Raw genomic sequence first — 17,351 nt, 5'->3', positions numbered from 1 at the left:
GATGAAAGATGTGAAGAGTTCCAGAATGAGACCAAAAGAGACCCAGAGCTACAATCAGTCCTTACCTTGGTGAAAAATGGATGGCCAGACACGAAACCCGAAGTCCCTATAGAGGCAAGACCCGACTGGACATTCCGTGATGAACTTGGGATACGCCTTATGTACCAAAGGGACTAAGACCTGAAATGCTCCGCCAGATCCACAAGAGTCATCTTGGAATAGCCAAATGCAGACAGCGAGCCAGAGAAGTATTATTTTGGCCGGGAATGTCAGTGAAAATTGAGCAAATGGTCACCAATTGTAGTGTGTGTGCTGACTATGCCAAGAAACAGCCCTCAGAACCACTGAAACCCTCCGTGCCACCATGAATTCCTTGGAAGAAGATAAGAACCAACCTATTTGAACCTGTGTGCTACCGTAGCTACAGTGTGCTACCGTAGCAAATTCCTTGAAGTTGCAAAACTGGAATCTGTAAGAAGTGGTGCTGTGATAGTGGAGTTGAAAAGGCAGTTTGGAGTCCATGGGATCCCAGCAGAAGTATTTATAGTAGTTTTTAGATTTTTCATGTAATTTTTTTTAGATGCAGGGCCCTTCTGGAAAAATATGGCATGCTTCTTTCATTTGTCGCGGTATAAAGCAAAAAGAAAGTTGCTAATTATTGTATTAAACCTGCAGATACTTAATTTTTCTGCTATTCGTAATTGTACTTGTTGTTTGAAAACCACAATTTTGTTTTTTAAATTTCAATTTATCGTATTCGTTTTTGATAGGTTTAAGTTAGGCGTAAGTTTGAAGTTTCAGTTAGTTAACAGGCGAAGCGCCATGTAAATGGATACACTGTCAATAAACAATTATTATTATTATTATTATTATTATTATTATTATTGTTAATATTATTACTTAAAAGTATATTATTACTTAAAAGTATATATTGTAATGATCACATTGTTTGTAGGATAATGGCTAATTGTGTTTACTAAGAGAGTGCTATGACCTCTATACAAGATATCATAAACGTCATTAGAGCCGTGTAAGAAAGGATCTTTTTTGAGTTTTACGTCTTTGGACATTATTGCACATGCTGTTTGGCGTGGTTTAATTCAAAACGCAAGGAAAAAGACACAAGGATAAATAAGCATGACCAATAAATTATGCTGTCCCACCTACATTGCTTTTATTTTTCACCTGAAATTCTTGAGGAAGATGAGGAACGTAATCGGAATGTTTCAATGTTTGAGTTTCTAGGAAAGAAAAAAAAAACTAATTAACAAAAATGGGTACGTTACACAGCATGGATTGACATTTTAAGTGAGTAGCCCACACCTCCGACATATTTCAAACACGGAGCGAACCTTTATAACGAAAAAGGCAACATTCGTGGAGCTGTATCTGTTTTAAGACCGTTACTCGGACACGATTTTTTTAAATTGAAGCCAACAAAATGCTAGAGGGGGCCTTTTCATAGGCTTGCTCCATGTTTAAGCACGTCCTTGATGCAAAGATTATACCTGAATAAAGCGAAGTAACTGCTAACTATCTCAGTTAAATTAAAAAAAGTAACTGTAACCTATAAGACATGTTAGGGTTTGGATTTTAAAAACCTTCCTTATTTTTTTTCTTTTGGTGTTTAGCATGAAGCATCGGGGTGGTATTTCCTGTTATTTGCAAAGGTTTAGTGATAGATAGGCATGTAAAAATCAGCGAAAATTTTCTAGTTGTCATTTTTCGTTTTCTTCTTCATAAATGAGTAAAATAAACTGACAGTTATAAAAATATCTGGATTAAATCCAGGCATTGTTACGAATTATAAACTGAGTAAACATTCTTGAAAAGGTAACACTTGCTTAAAAAAAATGTTTTCGGACGTTTCTCTTGCTTTTGCGACCTTCTTCACCTAAAATATGTAAATTGTAAAACGGCGTTTCCGGTGTTTTAAGAATAAAAAAAATTAGAAATTCAGGAAATGTGAAAATGAAATGCTATAAGCAAAAATAAGGCGAATTGGAATTTTTAAAGAGAGTAAAACAGAAGCGTAACAAAGTTGACACGTTCATAAACATTCTTAAGATTTTTATATATGTCTGGGATTGATACGTGTTAATTAATAGAATTTTCAACTCGGACTGAGTGCCACGCTTCGAGGAAGAGTCTTTGTTTCCATGGCTTTAGCATGCTACTTGATGCGTGTTTGAGCGCGCGTGAGGTCTGGCCAATGTAAACACTAGCCCAGTCCCTGAACTCTCCCTTCTGCACGCCCTTTTATAGGGGTGAACCCAGGTGCGCCTGTTGGAGATGGAACGAATGGGTTGGTGCGCGACTTTGATGTTAACACTTCGCAATTTTGGCGTACAGTATAGTAACCGAGCCTCGCTGGTCAGCCTCCTTAGCACCTGTTTTTTTCCTTCCTTGTGTGTATTGTATTGTTGTAAGCATTGTTATAAGCATTAATAAAAAAAAATAAAAATAAAAAAAATAAATAAATAAAAAAAGCACCTGTTTCTCGTTCTGTATTACACTGGTGACCACTAAGAATTAAATGTATAGGATAGTTTTTAGCGAAATTACTATTTTGTCTGGTCACCAACAAAAACACTTGCAACACTGAAACTGCCCTCAGTCGCAAAGAATCTTATCTGTTGAGTCATTTTCTAATCAAAACAATCATATTTAGTCTTTGTTTTGTAAGCAATATCGATCAAAATACAAGAGTACAGAAGAGTTTCTCCAGTTCACCATTGCCAAATGGCGTCGGTTCGTTCATCGAGCTCTTTTATTAAACACAAAGTCAAGTGCCTGTATCTTTTTTCAGGGCATCGCGTTGCTGTATATACACCTTTAGTGACTGTAGTCTGGCTAATTTCAGCATATCTGCGCAAGCTTAGCAATATTAACTTCACTGAGAGGACTTGAGTCAGCAAGCCACGACAAGGTACGTTTAGTTTCCATTTTGGATTGAACACAATTTACGTTGTTTTTCTCCAGATGATGGCACCACTCGCTCTTTAAGAAGATAAACTGACTTGATGTACTGGTTTAGCGAAAAATCACAATTTCTTATTTGTCGTCATTTTGACTTCGAATATAAAGTCAGATCGTGCAAAACCAAAGAGTATTATTGGTCAGCGCTTTTGACTAAAATCATACCATCCATTATTATCTGCAAAACATTGTGTTCTTGGACTTTTTCCTTTACTTGCTTTACTGCCTGTACTGAATTTGTTTTTTATGTTCCGTTATTTATAGCAAGATTGGCAACGCAAACTATCTAAGTCTACGTCTTGGTCTTTTTTGACCGTGTGCTGCATTTATACAGAAACCGCACATGTACAATTTGAAGGCGGCAATTTCACTATCACTGTTACAAGAATGAAGCTGAACTAGAAAATAAACCCTTTCGCCTTGTAAGCTAAGCCCATTTGTTCAAATTGAAACAGATCAATTAAAACTTGCATTTTTTGGAGACTATTTTCCATAATCCTGCAGTAGCCTAACATAATTTGATTATAATTCAAAAAAATTTAAGAGAATAAATTGTTGTTCGAATCTACATGTTCTTTATGTAGAACGAGTCTTTTTTGAAAATCCATATTGTTAAACTACTGTTACCATTATCCTTTACAAACGAATTCAAGTACGGCGTCCAAAACGAAATGTTCTCAGTGATTTATCGTTCCTTTATTAATTTTTGTTTCTTCATAGCCTTTCCCTTTTCCCCAATAATACTTTTTGGTTTTGCACTATCTTACTTTATTCAAAGTCAAAATGTGGAGAAAATACCTCGAGAAATTGCGATTCTTTGCTAAACTAGTACATCAAGACAGATTATCTTCTTAAAAGCGAGTGGTGCCATCGTCTGATGCGTCTTGTTTCAACCCGGGCAACATCGGAGAAATTTAAAAGAAAAATGGTATTGTAGGTCGCATCAAAACGATGTGTGGAGAGAACAGGAAGACGAAGGACTTGCCAAGTTCCCCTTGTCTCTTGCAAGGAGTAAAGGCTATTAGTAAAAAAAGGAATTGGAAATCGGGGAAAGAGGAATGGGTAATGGGCTGGGAAATCTTTAAAAGCGGGAATCTTTAAAATGGGGAATCTTTTGTGAGGGAAGAAAATACAGGAACAAAAAAAAAATAGAAAAGCCAACGTAGAAGATATTTCTTTTAGTTTTCACAGTTAGTAAGCCGTAACCACTACCCGTTGTTGTGTTGGATCATAAGTGTAATTGGTGTTGAAGTGTAACTGTAAGCTGCACTAGCCTTTTGTTTAACTGTTATCCACCTGCACTGCTTTGGAAGTAATTAATGTTGTAAAAGATTAATTCCGTTATAGCCACTAGTATTTTACAAAGTGCATGATCTAATGTTAGTTAAGACTTCTTGATGATATTACCTAATCCTGTTATTTCGCCTAAATAGAACTTCATTGTAAAATATTATTTGGCTACAGATTAAAGTCTACGTTGGACCCAAGTTCTGTCTACTGTTCTAGTCGTCTCCGAAGATTTTGTCTGCTGCTATATATTTTTAATTTATTCTTTTATTTTTTTTATTCATTTCAGTACACACATAGAGAACAAAAAAAAAAATAAAAACCTAGAGATACGGTAACAATACTTCTTAAATTACAAGACAACATGGTTGTTTAGAATACAATACAGTGACATTATTTACAGTAGAGTTACTTAATACATTACTAGCGGTATCTGGCGTCGATGCATAATTACATAAAATGAAATTATATACTTAGAGCGGAATTACATTAACAGCAGCGGTTAACACTAGTATTTACAGTATTTATTTACTTATTTATTCTTTTTTTTACAACCATTGATTTATTGACAATGTTTTTGAAATTCTAATGCAAAATTACTACGTTCTAAGAGGTAGCTTAAAGTATCACCTACGTCACTAAGATAAGAATACATACATAAAAATTAAAGAAAGACAAAAAGGGAGTATTTACCACACAGTATTCTTCTTATGACTAACAGTAAGAGTAGTGGAGAGGGCTGGAGAACAGCGTTGATAACTGCTCAAAATAGCTTTTCAATTTGATATTTTAAAGTGAGTTTCCTAATATACTCTTTCGTGTTTATTTCTTTTTTGAGTAGTTTTTGCGTATATAGATAGTATTTGGCAAACAGGAGTGTATAGTTAAATTTCCTTAACAATTAAAACGAGCCTTGAGAGCAATTGCTTGATTTTTTCCCGAACAGTATTTCTACGGGGCTTGGCGAGAAGGTGGTGTCATTTTCTTTGTTAAACCATTTGTTAACCTCCGAATAGAACTGAATTGACCAGCGGCAATATAAGAAAGTGTGACTTATTGAGTCAGGTTCTTGACAAAATAAACAAAACATGTCGTCTTCTATACCGAAGACAAAAGCTCTTTTTTGGTCACTACTATTCTATGAATAAGTTTGAAATAAAATTATCTCATTTTGTTTTCTTTGCAAACATTTTTAACACGGCTGAAAAGATCATCTAGTCAAAATTCTTCCGAATGTAAGTCTCGAGACCATTTCACTTCAGCTTTTATCTCTTGATTGACTTTGTTAATTATGAGCCAGTAGTAATCTTTGTTTTTCATTTTGAGTAGGTCTATTACAGTATTGGGCGAGAGTTGGAAAGCATCTACGGCTAGAAAGGTGTTCTTTTCTAGAGGTTTTTCCCTTGCCTTTTTGACTAAATGTTTTGGGATTGCTGAGACAACTTGCATATAAGTTAGAAAATTGCATTTAAGCTCGTATTTTCGGACAAATTCCGGATAAGTAAAAAAAATTGCCATTTTCTTTTAAAAGATCTTGTATTCCTCCATTCTTATAGTCGAGGGCCATTACTTTACGTTTTATTTTATCTTGCTCTTTTTTTCCAAATAAACCTAAAGATAAGAAAGTTAATATCTTTGATACATTCAGGGGGTGTGTCAAGAATCGAAATGGAGTGCACCAGTTGTGAAATTCCGAGACTTTTGGACATAAGACTTCTGCCGAATAAAGTAAGACTCCTGGACTGCCAAAGATCGAGAATAGTACTTAACTTGTCGATTTTTGCTTTAAAATTCTTTCTCTCGTTTTGTTTGTGATAGTAAGATATAAATATTCCTAACGCTCTAATTGGATCTTTTGGCCACTGGAATTCAAAAGGCTCATCGTCGATGTCTCTCCATGGCCCCAGCCACAAAGCTTTAGTTTTAGTTGGGTTCAGTCTCAGACCGGAAACGTCACCAAAGTCATTTAGCACTTCAATCGCTCTTTGAACCGATTTGCAGGAGCTGCATAATAGTGAGGTGTCGTCGGCGAACTGGCTTATTTTGATTTCGTTTTCGAAGATTCGAATCCCCTCTATTTCTTTGTCTTGTCTTATTTTGCATGACAATAATTCCACCGACAAAATAAATAAATAAGGAGACAGGAGACAACCTTGCCTCACTCCTCTTGACAGTTTCCGTTGTTTAAAACAGAGCTCTTCGGATTAGTGTAAAATGTAGAGATCCATCGTTGGATACTCTCACCGAAGTTAAAAAGAGATAGCGTTTTCTGGATGAATTCCCATTCAATGGTGTCGAATGCCTTACGGAAATCTAATTGGAGGAGTATCCCAGGGATGTTCTGGGTTTCTGTTTGCTCTAAGATGTCGTTAAGCAGTCTAACATTTTGACCGATCTATCTTCCTTATATAAATCCAGTTTGATCTGGATTGACGAGAAGTGTCAGTACTTTTTCTATTCTTTTAGCTATGGCTTTTGACGCGATTTTATAGTCCAAATTTAATAGAGTGATCGGCCTCCAATTTGCGAGTTTAAGTAAATTTGAGTCTTCTTTTGGTATAAGAGTGATGGTACCTCTACGCTGGGAGATTGAAATTTCGCCCGTTTAATATGCTGCATTGTAGCAATTGATTAAGTCTTCGCCCAATAATTCAAAGAAACAATTGTAAAATTCACAGGTAAAACCATCCTCTCCTGACGATTTTCCGCTCGAAAACGACTTCAGAACTTCTTTGCATTCATCCGTGGTAATTTCACCCTCTAGCTCCTCTTTGTCTACATCTCGCAGCTTAGGTAATTCTAAGTTTCGAACGAAATTTTCGAACCGATTGCCATCAATATTCCCTTTGGATGTGTACAGTTTTTCATAAAAACGTTCGATTTCCTTTAATATTTCATCCTCCTTTCTTGAAGGTTTCCCGTCCGAAAGTTGTAATTCTGATATCTTTTTTCTGATGTAATTTCTCTTTTCCAAATTGAAGAAATACTTGGTTGGTTTTTCACCTTTTTCGGTCCGTCTTGCTTTTGAACGCAGTATTAAACCGTTCGCTTTTCTCTCGTAGAAGAGTTGAAGTTTTTGTTTTAAGATTTCCTTTTCGGTTAGTGCATTGTTCGTAAGCGCTGAGTCGGTGCTATCAGCAATCTGTTTGTCTAGCTCTTCTAGACGGATTTGAAGGTCTGATTCGCTTTTGCGTTGCTTTTTAGCCTTGTTCTTCGAGTAAGCAATGGTAAGGCCTCTTATTTCCATTTTAATGAGCTCCCAGCATAATCTTTTATCTTCCAGTTCTCGGTATTTTTCACCTATAATAGGATAATTTTCTTTTATCAGTTTTACGTATTCTTCATCTTCAACAAGCGAATTATTAAACTTCCATAGTCCGGGTCCTCGCTTTACTCCTAGAGGTTTTAAAGTGAGTTTTATTGCTTTGTGATCCGGCGCATTAGAAGCCTTGGTTTCAATGTTCAAAACCCAATTGGTCAATGGTCGTGCGACAAGGAAAAAATCTATTCTTGAACTTACCTACAACGCTTTTGATTCATAGGAAAAACACGGTTTGCGCGGTTATTGTTTCCTAAAGACATCGATTAGTTCTAATTCTTCCATCATTGAAATTACGCTGTCCCTATAGGTAGATGCTTTCCATGGGATGCCGCCTCTTTTGTCTAGTGATTGTAGTGTGACATTCCAGTCCCCACCTATAATGAGAATCTCTACATCCGTGTTATACATTAAATATTCATTCAGGTTATGCAAAAACACTTATTGTTGTTGTGAATAGCCCAATTTCGATATTTTAAAATTCAGCCTAAAACAATAGACATCACAACGAGGCTCCGGGGAATAAACCCCACAAACTCTATAGTTTATTCCCAGGAGCCTCGTCCTGAGGTCTATTGTTTGGGCTATTGTTCGGAGCATAGACGTTGCACAGCGAGAAATTGACTTTTTCAAGGGTTAGATTGATTGAAACAATCCTTCCCTCTTGGTCTTTGCTGGATTTTTCGATTGGTGAAGCTAAGCTGAGTGAAGGGTTTATAAGAATACAGACCCCTTTACTATGAGTAGAACCATGTGAAAAGAAAATGTCACCACCCTACTTGCTTTCCCAAATTTTTTTATCGTTTGGCTCGGAATAAATTTCCTGCAAAAAATAAAACTGACAGTTTTTTTTTCTGATTTCTAAGTCCTCCAACGTTTAACGTCAGTACAGAGCAATTACCCTGTGCAACTTGGAAGGCGTAAATACATTGCTATTACTCTGAGCTAAGTGATCCGAGGAATACATTGTGGGTAAACAAAAAAACATTCAGAAAACAAGTTGGTACAAAAAACATCGCTAAATAGCACAAAATATGCAAACCTAAAAAAAAAACTACACATAAACACAAATACATTTACGTACATTTCCATTCTTTTGCGGAGGTTGGAAGCCCAGGGAATACCCAGCGACTTCGTATGGCTGTTTGGAATCTTTCGCCGTTCGGCGATGGAAAGGGAATAACAAAACATACCTTGGTTGGCACGGATTTCAGACGACTACTGGTCTAAATTCGGCCGGAATAGAGTTAATGTCAACATTTGATTGTCAATAAACAGGCTTCGGTTAATGACTTTAGCTTCTCGTCCCTTTTCCTTTGCGGCAAACATAGCTTTAATTAAAGATCTTCTTTCTTCCTGTGTTGCCCGAGCATAATCTTTGGTGATGTAGGCGTTTCGGATCTTTTTAGCCGATTTTTTACTGATAGAACTTGTTCTGTGTGTTCTCGGCTAACAAATCTAGCTATTATCGGTCGCGGGCGCGGTGGCGTAGAGTTGTCTTGATCAGTTTGGGACGCTGATTTAACGACACGGTGTACTGCATGAAACTTGATATCTTCGGTGCTTAACTTTAGCTCGTTCTCTGTTATGTCATAAACTATGTCCCAACAATTTTCCTTTCTTCTGGTGTAGTTATCTAAAGCGATAAGTTTTTCTTGGGTCTCTTTGAGTGATGTATGGTCGAATTTGATCGCTGTCAGCACGAATTTGCTTTATCTCCGCTTGGAGTTCTTGGATGGTCGATGTATGCTTGTCCAGCATGTCCTGGTGAGATCTTTTTGAATCTTTATTAGTTTTTGCCTTCTGCTGGACGTCTTTGATCACTGCCCACGCGTGCTCGAGGGATTTTTCGATCTCTTTGATATTGACTTTGACACCATCAATTTGGTCTTTGAATTCATACCTTAGTTCGCACATTTGGGAGTGCAATTGTGAGAAGTTGTCTTCCATTCTTGAATCTAAAAAGGTTAGCTTGTCCATAATCATCCTCAAGGAGACTTGGTCTTCGGAATCCTTGCTGGAACTCATCTCAGTTTTTTTCTTGGCTCTTAAGTCTTAGTCTTCTCTTCGGAAACGGGTTTTCTACACAACTCGGCGAGCGAACCTGCCGTTTCGACATCAAAAGGCTAGAATAACGCACACGGTATTTTCCATATTTGGCTCTTTTTATTACAGTTTGTCTGCTGCTATATAAAGCAGTGTCTTTCTGCTCATAAATTGACAACATTTTGGTTCTCTGGTTTAGAATGCCCAATGTAAAAGGAATGCGAGTTGAACTGTATGTCACGCAATCCTCAGGTTCTAAATCTTCGAGACAAAAGGAAGAAAAGCTCGGACTCTTGCCTAAAAACAATCAGTCTTGCCTGCAATAGGTCTGTGTGTGTTAACTATTTCTCTAGGCCTTCGGAGTGCATAAAAGTAGCCCAAGGTAGCGTTAAAATGATCGCCCACGATCGGCAGTGAGTCGACCGAGTCGATCTATTCGTGTTTTATGTTGTCGTTGTTTACTTTTTATGCGGCGCACGTTTTCTCGTCTTTAAAAACACATTAATATTGATAAAAGAGCATTTCTTTCCTTCTATTTTTTCATTGTTTTTGGGGGTTTAGTTTTCGTAATTACGAAAACTAAGACTTGGGAACTTAGTTTTCGTAATTACAAAAACTGAGGTGGGTGTAGTTTACGTTTTCGCGATTCTTTGCGAAACCTGTACGTGGCGACGAGAATGAAAAACGATTCCTTTCTTCTTTCAACATGTACAGCTCAGAAGCACGAGTACAAGTCGACGTCGTCCACTGGAAAATAATTCTCTCCTTTTGTGGTAAACGCTGCACATTATTGATGACCAACGAAGAATGGATGATAACATCCCGGCGGGGGGGAGGGGGGGGGGGCACTTCCTTATAAGGGCTTAACGGGGACGTGCGGCCCCATAAGGTATGGTTTTCAGGCTTTCTTGTCTTGAACGGGGTATATATTTCACCCCTTTTGTCTTAAACGGGGTATCGTTACATGGACAAATGTCAAACAGGATAGGCTTATATCAACCTCGTTTCCAGGGTCTCTCTCTCCCCGCCCCCCAGAGCGAGAGAAGAGAGACCCTGGTTGGGTCTGGTCACGTGTCCCATGGACAATTGAGAACATTAGGGAGGGGTCCTTTAATGTCAAGAAATTTGTCGTGTTGTCCTTTGTCGCATTCCAAGCGAGGCTCCTACGCGCTCATACAAAATGGATAGATTGATGCAATGTGAAAAAGGTTCATCATAACATCCTTGGCCGCAGCGAGCAATTCCTGATCACCCTTCCCGAAGCTAAGATATTAACACTGTGTAACGTCTGTAACTGTGACCTCTGCAGCGAAATCGTGCCTTACGGCTAGCAGTTTGGAAAGGGATAGCTGTTCGTATAATAAAACCGTTCAACAGACGCGAACGGGATTGATAATTTGCCGTTCTAACAACTCGAAATATCCGTTTGAAAAATCGTCAGCCGTTCTAACAACTAGAGTTATCCTTTCAAAAGAATTATCAACTCGCTCGCATTATAGTAACTATGCTCGCATCGAACGACAAACAAAGAAGCTTAGTATTTGCTGGCGGTCACTTACGAGCTTAGTAAATATGCGTCGGTTCACAAACACCTCATTAATAGTCACGGTTCTTTTTCTGCTCCAAAGGCATCTTCGTTTTCATAATACTCAATTATTGATGCACGTTTTATTCAAGAATTGAGTTTTATTCAACAAGCTTTTCGAAAATGTTACGATCTTTGACAGTATGCAAATATCAAGCGTTTTTGATTTGAGGTCCAAAGATATCTCCCTTGGGAATACACTGGCCTGTGAGGTTTTTTTCCTCTGGGAGAGCTCCGGAGAGCTTTACTTTTTCGCCTCCCTATTCTTCATTTATCATTTGCTAGAAAGAAGTTTATTCACAGGCTTCAAATCGAAAGCTCCTTGCGTCTTTGCGGCGGCTTTACAAAGTTCCCAAGACAAATCAACGCGGCCGACAAATTACCGCCCACTAATTTGTTTTATTAAAATGAAAATTTACTCGCATTTAATAAAGTAAACGCGAAGTACTCGGCACATCGTGGAAATTCTTATCGCTATAAATTGTGCCAAGCGTCATCCATTTCAAACGGCAGTGTTCTGACGAGCGAGATGTCTACTGAAAGCAATTTCCAATGCGTTACACATTTGTCAACAATGGTTGCACAACGAATGCAGACGATTACAACTGTTGTTTCTCTCAGGCAAAAATATATGTGCTCTACTCTCGAGCCGTTCGACTTATGCCGGTCTAAAATCTTCATCAGCCGTTCAGCTAGCGATGTTCGATTTGCGCCATTCAAAAACTTTCATCAGCCGTTTAGCCATCCGTAAACATCCTCGGCCGCGGCAAGCAACTTCTTGTTAGCTTTCGCAAAGAGATTTTTACAATGTTTAAATGCCTTGACAGAGCCACACAATCCACAACAACTTGGATGTCTGTTATCGGATGATTAATAGATTTTTCCGCCGTTTGCAATAGATTTATACCGTCCGACATTGCCGTACTGCAATGTGAAATCTGTGTTTATTTTGGTGGCAATACTTTCCGCTCTCCCGTGGGCTTAGTATTGACAAAATACATTCTAAGTCGCCCCTCCCTCTAACAATCTTTTTGTCACCACCCAGATTCTGGGTGGCACGTGACCAGACCCAACCAGGGTCTCTCTTCTCTCGCTCTGGGGGGCGGGGAGAGAGAGACCCTGGGAAAGAGGTTGGGCTTATATGCCTTCAGAGATGTAAATTATAGCCACGAGCCAAATTTTCACAAATTCTTCTGTATCGCTGACTTACATTAATTTCAGCATTGATTCTTAGCTTACTCCACGATCACAAAAAAGCCAGTGAGGTACTTGTTTATGTCTTAGACGGGGAATCAAAAATTGGCATTCTGTCTTAAACAGGGTAGGAAAATCAGAGGTTCGTGTCTTAAACACGGTCAGGATTTAGGAGGCCGGGCTGCACCTCCCTACCTGAGATTATTATCACGGCCTGCTGCTTAATCGAAAGCTTGGTGAGTTCAGAGTCAATGTTCCACAAGCAGAATCGGTTCCAAATCATAGCTTAACCTCAATGGACGACTGGGCTGTTTACAACACCCACTTCGAAAGATACCTACAGGTATTCATGAACAGTTTCATCCCAGTTGAAAACTTATGTGACATGTTGTAGTGAAGTCAATCACCCACGCGTACATACATACCAACATGAATGACTGAATAAACTGTGTGACTGAATAAACTGCGTTACAAAAATGTGAACTTCCGTTGCCTTGTAGAATAAACAAGAAATAGCATGGCTTCTATGGGATATTTGAGATGAATATATACCGGCTCATATTTCAAAAACTCACCAAATCGACACAAAATATTACTCGCCGCTTCGCGGCTCGTGATATTTTTGGTGAATTTTGAAATATCACACGCAGTATTTATCCCAAATACTCCTAGAAACCATGCTATTATCTATACTAATTTGTGTTCGATATCGAAATACTCGACCGCCAAAAACTTAATACCGTAAAACCCAAGTAACTCGAAGTCTGAAGGAAAACGAAAAACAGTTCGAGTTAGCGAGGATTCGAGTTATCGGGGTCGATTTAACCCTATTCAGACCCGGGAGGGGGGGGGGGGGGTTTGAGGCCCGCGCTGACTTTGAACGTTTATAACTTTTTCAAGATTCAACCAAACGCTGCCAAACTTTTTGAGTTTTTCCAAAATTTATCTGGCAATAATTTGGTAGGGTTGGATGTTGTTTCAGGAACTTGACATCACCATGGCAACGGAAATTTGACAGAACTTTCACCTTCTCTTGAGAATTGTGTTGTTTTGACCTGGCTTCGTTTGCTCCATCCTAGTCTCCCTCGGCTCGTAAAACAGCGTTATGGTACTGAACTGCGAAGCAGAACTGTAGCTTCTGTCAAGCCTGAGATTTCTCAAGCTCTCGACCCTCTACTAGATGAACTCCATACCAGTGATGAGTCAAAGGTCCTACGCTCTGCACCGCCGATGGAACACCGCCCAGTCAGCTCCTCTCCTCGCAAACCTCCGCCTAAACCACGTGCCGTTACGTCTTGTCCTCTTTGCCAACAAGCTGGTCGTCCGGATTTCAATTCTCACTTCCTGAGCAATTGCAAGTTTTTGCCTGAATCTGACCGCCTTTTCATGTCTCGGGTTTGCCAAGTAGCTGGTCTTGACTGTAAAGAAAACACTTACCATGACTACAGCTTCGACCAGATGGCCTCTCTGATCCTCCAGGATTTTTCTAGTAACGTGCAGAGCTACCCTTCTGGCGTTCTTCTCACCCTGTAAAATCCTGTTTCTCGTCGTGTTAACGTTTCCCAGTCTCCGTTCCTCCATGCCTTTTATCATCACCATCATGTACGTCTCACTATTCACACCGGCGCTGAGACAAACATGATGAGAGCTTCGCTCGCTAATTATATTGGTGCAAGGATCTTTAAAAGCTCCCAGTCCGCTCTGCAAGCATTGTCTGTGGTTGGTGAGACCAACCTTCCTTTGATTCGCCACGGCAGATCCCTCGGACTAGAAGCCCTCGTCGTCGAAGACCTTGATGTAGATATACTTGCTGGGACTCCCTTCATGGCTTCCAACGACATCGCTGTCCGTCCCCCAAACGCGAGATCATTATTGCTGGAACTGATGTGTCATCGTATGGTTGTCTTCAAAGTCCCCAAAGCCGTCAGAGCCTGCTATCTCATTCGTGCTCCAAGTGTGAACTCCACGGTCTGGCCAGGTGAATTCATTGAAGTCGATGCACCCCCGGAGTTGCTTAAAGATTCTTTTCTTGCCATAGAACCCCGTGCAGACTCTGTCTCTTCTGGTCATCTCAAGCATACTCACGCATGGCCCCATCCTGACATTGTCCAAACCGTCGGTGGTAAGCTGAGACTCCTCAACGACACTGAGGATCCCTTACTTATTCGCAAGAATAACCATTTCTGCCAGGCACACCTAACTGTTTCTTATCCAGTTCCGGAGCCCCCTTTGATAAGCACCTCCACGTAACCTTCCAAGTCTACAGTTTCGCCCCACTCTCCTGTTGAGTCCGTCCGCGTGGATCCTGATGGCCTGTTGTCGCCTTCCGATAAAGCCTCCTCTGTTTCTCTCCTGAAAGAATTCCAGCTTGTCTTCGACAACCGCATTCCTGGGTATAATGGAGCCGCTGGCCAGATTGAAGGTGTTGTAAACATGGGTCCTGTCGAGCCACCCCAACGCAAGGGTCGTGTCCCCCAGTACTCACGGACCAACTCGACCTGCTCCAGAGCAAGTTCGACGAGCTCTAGGCCCAAGGCATCTTCCGCCGTCCAGAGGATCTAAAAGCTGTCGGCGAGTACTTAAACCCCTCTTTCTTGGTGAAAAAGAGGAATGGCGGCTTTCGTCTGGTTACAGCTTTCACTGACGTTGGCCGGTATTGTAAACCCCAACCGTCCTTAATGCCCGATGTTGACTCCACTCTTCTCAAGATTGCTTGCTGGAAGTACATCATAGTTTGTCTCAAGCGTTCTACCAGATCCCTCTCGCAAGGCGCTCCATGAAGTATTGCGGCGTGGTGTCCCCCTTCAAAGGGGTCCGAGTTTACACTCGTTGTGCCATGGGTATCCCCGGTTCGAAGACAGCACTTGAAGAGTTAATGCGCCGCGTCCTGAGCGACCTCCTTCGAAAAGGATGCGTTGCTAAGATAGCAGACGATTTATACTGCGGTGGGAACACTCCACAGGAACTTCTTTTAAACTGGCGGAAGACCTTCTCTGCTCGAGACCGTTGCAACCTTCGCCTATCAGCTGAGAAAACCATTGTTTGTCCAGCCTCTACCACTATTCTCGGCTGGATATGGTCCCGAGGTTCTATCCATGCTTCTCCGCACCGCATAGCTGCTTCAGCATCCTGTGAACCTCCCAGGAACGTCCGCGGTCTCCGCGCATTTATTAGTTCCTTCAAAATACTTGGCCGGGTCCAAAGTGGTTGTGCCAAACTCCTTGCTCCACTCGAGTTGCTAACAGCAGGACAGCAATCCCTGGACACGATCGCCTGGTCTGATGAACTACTTATATGCTTCCACTCCTGTCAAGAGGCCCTTGCATCTAACAGTTCCATCGTTCTCCCCAAGCCCGAGGATCAGCTCTGGATCGTTACCGACGGTTCCATCAAGATGAGTGGTCTCGGTGCCACCCTTTATGTCCTTCGTAACCAGAAACTCCATCTTGCCGGGTTCTTTAGTGCTAAGTTCAAAAAGCATCAAGCATCTTGGTTGCCATGTGAAATAGAGGCGTTATCCATTGTGGCGGCTGTTAATCACTTTGCTCCGTACATCATACAAGCCAAGTCTTAGCCATATGTTCTGACCGATAGCCTTGCGTCCAGGCTTTTGAAAAACTGTGCCCTGGGCAGTTTCCTTCCAGCCTTCGCGTGACATCATTCCTATCCACCGTCAGTCGTTATCAGGTGTCACTGCTCCACTTAGCTGGCTCCGCTTACAAGCCATCTGATTTCGCTAGCAGAAACGCCCCAGACTGTCAAGACCCCCGATGTCAAGTATGCTCGTTTGTCTCCGAGGCTAAGAACCTAGCTGTACGTCCCATATCTGTTCACGGTGTGCTGTCTGGACAAGCCTCCCTGCCATTCACAAGCCGCTCTACCTGGCTATAGACACAGTTAGAGTACCCTGACCTCAGGCGTGTTCACCCTCATCTTAAGCAGGGTACACGCCCGTCAAAGAAATTAACGAACATCAAAGACGTCGAGCGTTACTTGAACTTTGTTTCAATCTCTCGTGATGGTCTCCTCGTTGTGAAACGTGACGAACCTTTCGCCCAGCCCCGTGAATGTATTGTCATCCCGCGCTCAGTCATAGATGGCTTCCTGTCTGCCTTGCATGTGAAGCTCAACCATCCTTCCCGCCACCAAATGAAACTGGTTTTACAGCGTTACTTCTTCGCGTTAGATTTGGACAAGGCCCTGGATCGGAGTTTCCAATGTTGCCACCTGTGCTCTTCCCTGAAAAAGGTTCCTTCCACTCTTGTCGAGCAGTCTACCTCTGATCCCCCAGATGGCATCGGCATTTCCTTCGCGGCAGACATCATAAAGCGCTACCACCAGCTGATACTCGTCGTTCGTGAAAATGCGACATCTTTCCCTGCTGCGTGCCTACTGGATGATGAAGGCCGCGAGTCCATTCGCTCGGGCCTTCTCCGACTGTGCCTTGAGATGCGTCCTTTGGCCGCCCCTCCTTCTGTCATAAGAGTAGATCCCGCTCCAGGCTTCGCTTCTCTATCCAACGATGCAACTCATCGACAGTATGGCTTCGTTGTAGAGGTTGGTCGAATTAAAAATCCTAACAAGAATCCCGTCGCGGAGAAATGTGATGCTGAACTCGGTGATGAGCTTCTTTGCATCTGTCCTGAAAGTGGGCCTGTCTCCCTACTTTCTTTGGATGTGGCGACTACCAATCTTAATACTCGTATCTGTAACAGAGGATTGTCTGCCCGAGAGATGTGGCTTCAACGTAATCAGTTCACTCACTCACAGATTCCTTTGTCTGATTTTCTTCTACTTCAGCAACAACATTCCTCGCGCCTTAGAGACCATCCTGCTAGTAAGAGATCTAAAGCTCCTGGCTGCAGTCCCCGCACATCCTCACCTGTGCAGGTAGGCGATCTGGTTTACATTACTTCTGATGCTTCGAAGACCCGTGCTCGT

At 41.1% G+C, this 17,351-nt stretch overlaps 1 protein-coding gene across 1 annotated transcript in view; it reads right to left on the bottom strand.

Annotated features, from left to right (window-relative positions):
• Window positions 1-17,351, bottom strand: part of LOC144634232 (uncharacterized) — a 60,306-nt gene that overhangs the window by 17,390 nt on the left and 25,565 nt on the right. The window contains exon 6 of the mRNA XM_078493136.1: window positions 1,168-1,241. Within this exon, the coding sequence (XP_078349262.1) occupies window positions 1,168-1,241 (74 nt within the window). The remainder of the gene's footprint in view (window positions 1-1,167; window positions 1,242-17,351) is intronic.

Source organism: Oculina patagonica, chromosome 1 (assembly GCF_052425735.1).
Source record: "Oculina patagonica isolate OP01 chromosome 1, crgOcupat, whole genome shotgun sequence".
NCBI lineage: Eukaryota > Metazoa > Cnidaria > Anthozoa > Scleractinia > Oculinidae > Oculina > Oculina patagonica.
This window is presented reverse-complemented; position numbering and strand designations above follow the sequence as displayed.